The sequence below is a fragment of the Vigna umbellata genome, chromosome 2 (assembly GCF_029865625.1).
Source record: "Vigna umbellata cultivar VRB3 chromosome 2, Vumbellata_1.0, whole genome shotgun sequence".
Lineage (NCBI taxonomy): Eukaryota > Viridiplantae > Streptophyta > Magnoliopsida > Fabales > Fabaceae > Vigna > Vigna umbellata.
In genome coordinates, this window is record NC_142166.1 from 9,954,570 (window position 1) to 9,963,859 (window position 9,290).

At 32.3% G+C, this 9,290-nt stretch overlaps 1 protein-coding gene and 1 pseudogene across 1 annotated transcript; both read right to left on the bottom strand.

Moving 5' to 3' along the window:
• Positions 1–805: 805 nt before the first annotated feature.
• LOC124836663 (amino acid transporter AVT3B pseudogene) lies at positions 806–1,276 on the bottom strand (annotated as a pseudogene).
• Positions 1,277–2,513: 1,237 nt separating this feature from the next.
• Positions 2,514–6,175, bottom strand: LOC124836666 (cytochrome P450 734A1-like). Its single transcript, XM_047311841.2, has 5 exons — positions 5,753–6,175; positions 4,418–4,641; positions 4,075–4,316; positions 3,635–3,989; positions 2,514–3,203 (listed from the first exon to the last, which is right to left on the bottom strand). Exons 1-5 carry the CDS (start codon positions 6,015–6,017, stop codon positions 2,751–2,753), a joined length of 1,539 nt encoding a protein of 512 aa, XP_047167797.1. The 5' UTR covers positions 6,018–6,175; the 3' UTR covers positions 2,514–2,750.
• Positions 6,176–9,290: the final 3,115 nt, after the last annotated feature.

Consider the following 9,290-nt stretch of genomic DNA (forward strand, 5'->3'; position numbering starts at 1 on the left):
GTAAACTTTAATATTTTCAATTTCTTTATTAATTTTATACTAAATAATTTTATATATGCCTAAATTATTATTAGTATTAGTTGCATTTTATATATATTTCTTAATATTATTCATGATTCTATAATATTTTAAACTGTTAAAAAAATAATTTTAAAATATTATTACATAAAGTATATGATAAATGATGTAAACAATATAATAATAATTAAAATATATTATAATTAATAGTATATTAAAATTAGGTTAAATAATCTCTAAGACATAAAATTAAAACTTTTTATTGTTTAAAACTTTGATAGATTCTAATTTTTAAATTTTAAAAAGAATACATATAAATTTTCTTAATTCAAAATGCATGTTAAATAATGCTACAAAAACAATTGTGCTCAAACACAATTTAATAATAGGTTTAAACCTTCAGATGGTCCTCAAGTTTGTTGAGAAATCTCAAGTGGGTCTTTGTATTTGAAATTGTCTCTATTAGGTACAAATATTTGTAAATTTGAGCCAATTTTACCTTATCCGTTAAATTGTCACACACGCCATTAAAAGGAGTTGACGTGTTTATGTTGATGTGCATGGTTTGATTAGGTGAAATTTTTATTTAAATTAAAGAATTATGATATGACAAAATTGAATTGAAGACCATTAATCAACGTGCATTCTTCATCCAATCAGGCCATGGGCCTCGCCGTCCGTCACCGATCGTGGTCGGAGCTTCATGTAATTTCATTAGTTTTGCATTTTATACTCTAAAAATCAGAAGCCTTTGTGATCTATATGTACCAAAATCAACTTCTTACTCTTAATTGCATGATAATGAAGACCAGGTTCCTGTAACTCCAATAACCAACCCAAAAACCATAATTGCCCCATCACAAGCAAGACACCTCCAATCCATCTCTTCTTTGAAAACCAAATAGTGAAATGTAGCTGGCAATACAAAGCTAAGAATAACATAGACGCTACTACCAACAAGTGATCAAAAACCTGCAAAGTTAGGCACAAAAATTGCCACAAAACTCACCCTTAACACCAATAACCACCTTAACCATAAACAATACTTAGAATTCCACAACCGTCTCTCTACCAACTCGTTCACTGGATTCATCATCAATGGGAAAGTAAAGAACAGGTTGATGCAAAGACCCAACTACATCAAAGCACTTATCATGCCTGGTCTAAGATTGGTAGTGATAACCCCTTGAGTTTATTCACCAACAGCAAAGTAACCTAAAGCAGCAAACGCTGCAAACATTAGAGAAATGAGAAACATTGTCGCATCCGAAACCCCACAAAATTTCTCCTTATTCTTGGCCTCTTATTCCAGCGGCAAAATCATTCCTCCCTTCAAACGCATACACCGCCACCTAAAAGAGATCACCTTTACAAACATTCATCCACTTTCACAGGGTTTCTTGTGAAAATTTCTTGTTGGGCATCTCTTTAAAATGTCAAGTTTCCCCAACACAGTGTCGGAAGGTCGGAGGTTTGGCAAGGCGTTGAAAAAATCCTCTTTTTCTCAAATTTGTAGTCTCTTTAGCCAGTTCTTGAAGGAGAAACGAGCTTCTGGTGGAGGGAGATGAGGTGGCGGAAGGGTTTGGAGGAGTCGGAGATGGTGGCATTGTGGAAGGAGGGTTGGGCGCAGGGGTCTCGTGAGGTTAGGTCCATGCCAGCCCCCAAGAGCAGCTGCAACGGTCAGTCCGAGAATCACCAGCGGAGAAGGACAACCTCCTTCCATGGCCAGGTCGGCGTGTCCGTCATTCAGCTCTGCCGTCGAAATACGATTTTCGACCTCTAGTCCCTCACGAGCATTGCCAGATCGACACCGGATTGTCCTCTGAGACAGCCATCGAAGATGCTGTTGAAGGTAGCCGTGTCGAGAAGCCTCTTGCCTGTGCTTGCCCGTGCAGGTGCTGATGACGCTGGAATCCACCATCGGTGATCTCATAGAGACGGCGCTGCGACAGTATGTGGATATGGAGCTTCTGTTGAAATGCTCAAAAGGAAAGATGAAGTCCATGAAGGATGATGAAGACTCTGAACCCCTGACATTTCCAATTAAATTTTGTGTCATGTCATAAACTGATCATCTAAAATAAATTCCAGGTAATATAACATTGTTACATCAGCATTTTAAGTGTGCATCACGTCATCACAGTTTAACGCCGTCTGTGATAATTTAACGGAGAGGATAAAATTGGCTTAATTTTACAAATATTTAGACTCAATTGAGACGTTTCAAATACGAGGACCCACTTGAGATTTTCGAACAAACTTGATGACCATCCGAGGGTTTAGAGCTTAATAATATCTATTTATTCTTTAAAAGTTTGAAGAATAAATTATATATAAATTTAAAATAAAACAAATTTTTATTTTATATTTAATTTATAAAGTAAAAACATACTTAATTCTAAATTAATAATATAATAATTAAATGTTATTATCCACATAATTACCAAATTGTATTTCAAATGTACCATATATATATAATCAAACATTAAAAATCGTAGAAGAATATTGAAAAGCTTGTTGATCGTAAAGGATACAAGTAACACAAACCAGGTGCCTCTAATATGTTTTTGGCAATTTTAAAGTTTTAAAAAACTGTTTTAAACGCTTAATATAACCCAAATCCATACATATTTAATTTTTGTGTCTTGAATTTTCCAAAAGACATAAGGGGGGATTTGATCCCTAAACGGAACCCAATATACACTCATTCTACACAAACACGATCATCATCATCAACAATCCACGGTGGTTGCGGTTGTGGCAATGGGTTGGAAAATGATCGGCGCGCCATACTGAGGGTAGAGCAACATGAGGACCGTTGGCGCGTGGCGATAGGTAAGGGCCAATTTGAAACTGAAACGGCTAAGCATGATGGCCAGGGTCAGTTTCGTTTGAAGAAGCGCCAGGTTCTGTCCCACGCAGGTTCGCGCACCGAGCCCGAAGGGGATGAATGCAAAAGGGTGGCGCGCAGCGCGAGACATGCCGTTGGAGAAACGGCCAGGATTGAACTCGTTCGCGTCGCTGCCCCACGTGGCCTGATCGTGATGAACGGCCAAGATGGGGATCAGAAGCTCCGTCCCGCACGGGATCTTCAACTTCCCTAGCTCCACGTCAGCTTTGGCCCTTCTGATGGTTGCGATGGTCGGAGGGTACAGCCTTAGAGACTCGTTCACGATCATCGTCAACTGCAAATATGAATTTCACAAGAAAATGTTTCTTTCTCATTATAAAATGAATTTCAATTATTTAAAAGAACCCTACCTCATAATTATTAAAATTTATATGTATTTAAGTGTTTGATACGAGAATCGACAAGTTGATGACCCAGGAAAGATTCGAGAATTTTGAGGGAAGTGTTTTTAATCTCTGCAACAAACGTTTGTTAAACGAAAACAAAAGTTGGAAGAGGGAAACGATAACACTGCCCCTACATGCTTCCTTGAGATAAGAAACAGGAAAGCCGAAAGGGCCGCAGTTGGGTTTCCTTGTGTGAGGAAACCAACACAGAAAACAAGGCCCCAAGAGACAAAACATGATTTTTGTCTCAATCCCCAACAAAACAAAACAAAAACTTGCTTAAAAGATTATATATGATTATGCACACTTGCTTACTTACTGTCTTAAGCTTGACGATATCGTCCTTGGTAGGGATGCCACGTGCACCGCACACCATCGCCACCTCCTCACGTGCCTCTACCTGCCACTTCGGATGCATAGCAAGCAGAATAGTGCTCCACGTCAGCATGTTGGAAGTTGTGTGTTTCCCTGCAAAGAAAAATGTCTTGCACTCTTCCACCATGTCATCCACCGTTACGGAAGCTCCAATCATAAGCCCCAGCAAATCCTTCGCTCCTTTCGTAATTTCATTCCCACACGCATTCTCTTTTCGTCTATCGATCAACTTCACCAATGATCTCTTCATTTTCTTATCCAATCTCCAAGAATTTAAATTCCTCCTCGTCGGAAAGAATCTAAACAAACCCAAGTTTCAAAATATTACTCTCATTAATTAATTACACAGGGATTGTTTCTTGTTTCTTGTTTCTTGTTTCTTACCTGGAACCTGGAATGAACACTTTTTGGAAGGCATCGGCTGCCAGTTCCATTTGTTGGGCTTGTAACCGGAAAACGGCTTTCCCGTCTTCGTAGCTGCTTCCAAACGCTGTCCTAGTTATTACATCTTCTGTTAAGGTTTGAAAACATTCTGAAACTTCGATTTCCACTTCACCCTTCTCGGCCATTGTCTTCCACTTCTCCAACATCTCAACCACGCTTGTTGCCATATTCGGTATCAACAACTACAAAAGTGTATTTTTTTTATTTACGCCATTAAAATAAATTAAAAAAAAAAGGCACACATGAACAATTTAACATATTATTATATAATACTGTAAGTTACTTTGAGATTCTCCATACGAAAGGTGGGAGAGATGATTCTTCGGTGGTGAGCCCATTTTTCTCCTTTTAGGCTCAGGAGCCCATCACCTTCAAGCTGCTTGACAAGTGGGGGAGATTCGTTTTTCTCGTAGAATTCTGACTTGGAGATCAAGATTTCTCGGATGAGGTCTGGATCAGAGATGATGACTCGAACGGTGGGTCCAAACCAAACCAGGAACGTCGAACCTTTATCAAATATAATTCATGTTTTTATTAATTAATGAATCGAATGATTATGCAATTGAATGGTATGTGTAATTTTGCATTAATGGCATTATTTTTATGATGTGAGAAAAAAAAATGAGACATTTTTACATGAAGGTGGAACTACCACAGAGGGTTGTGTAGGAAGTGTGAAGTTTGTAAAATGATGAAAGATGCAGGAAACATGACAACCGTTGGTTTCAGAGGGTGCAAGGACGGTGTAGACCCTACAGCACAGAGACATTAACAGAGAGGTGGCAAAAAACAGGAGGAGGAGGGAATTGAAGAAGACAAGTCAATTTAAAAACGGTTACCAAACACATACAACTACATTGTCACAATTCAATTCCCCATATAACAACACAAGAAAAATAAGACATGGGAAAGAGCAAAATCAGATGACAACTTCGCATTCAACAAAATTGAACTGATATAAGTAAGAAGGGTTCATTTATAAGCCTGGTATTTCTTTTTTCTTGTAAGAAAATAAACTGGGAAAAATGGGTACCTTAATTTTGTATAACTGACATCTGTACCGGACAGGAATCAGTTCCTAATAAATATGTGATTAACATACAGAAGTTGAGGTTAATTAAGGTTTTAAAAAGTTGCAGTAGTCATTGTCACTGTTACTCATACTGCAGGAAGTTATGGATAAATACGACTACAACTGTGATTGCCTGGTAAGCTGAAAAAACTCAGAAATGGCGATGTTGGGGTCAAACTCCAAGTTGCGGACTTTGGGCATTACTTTACTACCACAACGATGTATCAGAAAAAACAGAGAGAAACACATAAAATGGGAAAACAAGAAAAAAAGTTGATCGAGAAAGGAGGTGGTGCAATAAACAGTTACCGGTGGAAAAGAAACGGCAAAAAAGCTACCTTTCTCCAGAAATGAGGCCTTGAAAGTCTCAAAACCAGGAAAAGTAACAGACCTTTGAACCTTTGAAGAGAAACAATATGGGTATGAACAAGTGTGAGAAAACATTCATGCAAGCAAGATTGGAGACAATGTATGCGTGTAGGAGGGAGAGTGGCAGGGTGTGTGAAGGAGAGAGGTAGTAATGGTGATAAGAAAAAAATAACGTACCATAAATTTTGTTCCAGTGATGGTAGAAGGAAAGGACTCTGGGGAGAATGTTGTGAGAGAAAGGCATGGGTTGGGAAGAGGCTTTCATCATCATTCCGACAAGTTCTTTAACATTTCCGAGGAAGAAACGATAAGGAGGTCCTCTTATTCCTTGGTCGGAGAAATGGGCTTCAATTTTCCTTGGTCTCCACCAGAAAGAGAGTGCGAGCTTGAAGATGAGTAGCAGAGTGATGAGAAAGACAAAAAGAATCTTAAAAAGTTCCATGATGTTGAAAATGAGTGTATGTTTGATGTGTGTTGGGGTGCAGAACTGTTATGTGTGGTTTGGTTGTTGCTGTGTTGTTGTTGGCTTTATAACATTTGAAAGAAAGAGAGAGACAGAGGAAGAGAGCAGAGGAGGCAGAGAAAAGATAACCAGAACAAAGGGCGTAGGGGCCGCCGTTGGAATTCTAATGGTCAACCAATTTGACCTTATTTTAAACAATAAGCTTTTTCATACAAATTTTACCTTTGTCTTTTTTCATGTAAAACTATCTCATTTTTTTCTTAATATTTTTCCCTTAATAACATTTTTAAATCATAACATCAAATTCAAGATAAAGGAAATTATCTAAAAGGTGAAAAAAAATATAAAAAAAATTAAAGTTCTCATATTTTTTAAGAGGTATTTTTAGTGAGAAAAGTCATTATAAACATAAATTTAAATTGAAAAATGCATTGTTTATAATTATTAGTTTGAATTTATTTTTATAATAGGTATTTTACCTGATTGTCTAGGTGTTAAACAACTTTTTTTTTCTATATTGTGTATGCATTTCTTTATTACAATCTTTATGTTGTATTCTTTGTTATATTTATTCTTTAATTTGATAAATTTTTACACGATGGAAAATGATAAATATGTTTTGAGATGTTAAATTACATAGTAATGGTGCTAAAAAATAAAAAATAATTCAAAATATAAAAGAATTGCCAAATAAAAATAATAATAATCAGAAAAAACTGCCCAAATTGTAGAATATTTAAAATATATCTTTTATTGTAAAGTAATTTTACGAAATAATTATAAGATAACATAATGATAAAAAAAATGTGAACACGCATCATTATTATCTTTCTATTTTCTTTAGTTAAATTGTATATATTCTCCTTAAAATTAACAAGTTTTCATTTGATTTCATTATTTTGTTTTTATTCTTATATATTTTGAAACTATCGTTTTTAGTTTTGATGAAATGTATGATTTTTCGTTTTAGTTTTTTAAATATATTTTTTCACTTTTCATCTTTTAGGATTTTAAATTACGACTTTTATATTATAATATTTATTTTAAAAATATAAAAATAAAAAATATTTTAGAAATATTGAAATTTATTTTTAAGTCGTAAACATTAATATTATTATACATAATTTGTAAAGGTTATTTAATCATCTATTCCATGTATATAAGTAGTTAATTAATGTGGTATATTGCTAGGAATTACAAGTATTATATTTTAGTTTTAGATTACTAAAATTAATAGTAACTATATGTAAGACTACATAAAATATTTGGTAGGAAGATGTTAACAAATTTCTTATGACACTCATAAGAATGATAACTTATTTTTATAGAACTGAGATGCAGAATTAATAGTATTATTTATATCTTGTTAGCTAATCAAATTTAAAATTTTATTTCAATAAGCTGCATATTATCAAATTGATCTACAATTATAACTATGAAAAATAAAAGCTATAAAATTATTTAATTATGCAATATTCATTAATTACTTGTAAGACATAGTCTCAATAAGGACATAAAAAAATACACTACTGCACCTTGATTACTCAACAATGTTCTTTACTTATACACAAACATAAATGCATTAACATGATTATAAAATAAACACATCACTATATTTCTCACTTAACACTATTTAACTAAACGTTATTAAAATTTCTATTAAGAAAATTCATACTTATTATTGTTATTATCATGTTTATCAAGAAGATTCACATTTATTATTGCCTCCTTCTAACTTCAATATCCTTAGTTATTTACATTCTTAATTACATTAAAATATACAATTTTATCATTTTTTATGAATAATGAATTAAAAATCATATATATATATATATATATATATATATATATATATGCTTTTGCAAAAATAATATTAAAAAATAATGTAATCTTTATTTTTAAAAAAGATAATTTATTTACCTATATATATTTTAAAGTAAATATATGTTACTTGTTTATTTCTTTTATTAAATGATTAAATAAAGTATTTTATAAAATAATATAAAAAAAGTCATGTAAGGAAAAATTATTTAGTTATTTGAAAATAAAGAAAACTTATTTTACTAATTTTATTAAATAAAATATTTTTTATTTATTAAAAGATAAAATTGTCTGATCGAAAGATCACACTAAAAAAAGTATATCCTCTTTTGTATAATGATATAGATGGGTATTATGTTAGAATAATTGCTAAAATAAACAACAATACTTAAAAATTGTAGTGTTTGCATGTTATAAGAAAATCCTTCTATTTTTATATGAAAACAGTTTTAGAGTTGCGTGAGTTATCTTCATATTCTAACCAAATTATTTCAAAAACACAATACGAATAAAATGATTTTTGTTTGTATCACAGAGACAACATATGTTTTAGTGATTTACGATAACAATTTTTATCTAAAAGAAACCCAAAAAGTTTACAGAAAAACAGTTTTGTAAGTGATATATGATAAAGTGTTATTGCTGTAGTAGGCAACACCAAAATTGTTGTTTATCTTGTCGATACCCTTTTTAAAAAGAAATATTTCAAAAAATAAATAAAATCAACAGCTAATGGTAGGAAAATATTTTATTAATTAAAATGAACGGATCATTTAGGATATAAATCCAGAAGTAATGGAAAAAAATGTCCTCGTATTTAATTCACTTAACAAAAATGTCATATAAATCACCAACTTATTGAATTCACACCGATTTCATGAAAATTTTACTTTTTTTTATAGATTTATAGTCTATAATTTAAAAATTATGTAACCTTTTACGTTATATTATTACAAGGAAAATATATAATAGCGAGAAATATATAGACAAAAGTTATGAATATCTTAAAAAAAAAAAATAAATAAATATAAGAAAAAGAGACTAATCACTCTATCTTATGCTGCAAGTTTGTGTAAAGAAGCTAATTTATAAAAAATGTTTTATTCTTTTACTATTTGGTTAAGTACACATTTAAGTTTTTGTTATGTTATTATCCACTTTATTAGTAAAGAGAATATTTGTCTGTTGATTCTTTGAAACTATAAGATAATTTGTGGAGTACTCCTTAATTACTATAAGTGTAAGATTTTACCCGATTAGATCTCTTAAAAAAATTTCTTCATATTGATATTTTTTCACATTAAAAAGTTTTTATGCCTATTAACTTCTACCTTTTCTATTTTGTACATTTTTTTCCGTATTATTTATATAAAAAAGAGTTATACGGATTTTGCTTCACTTATTCTTTGGTATTTTTGTTATTTTTCCAAC

Bases quoted from the DNA above. Each gene is read 5' to 3' on its own strand.
- LOC124836666 (XM_047311841.2), bottom strand. From the start codon at position 6,017: ATGGAACTTTTTAAGATTCTTTTTGTCTTTCTCATCACTCTGCTACTC. The intron at 4,642-5,752 runs GTACGTTATTTT...TATTTGATAAAG, and splicing joins TCACTGGAACAAAATTTATG to GTTCGACGTTCCTGGTTTGG. The intron at 3,204-3,634 runs GTAAGTAAGCAA...TCATATTTGCAG, and splicing joins ATATCGTCAAGCTTAAGACA to TTGACGATGATCGTGAACGA.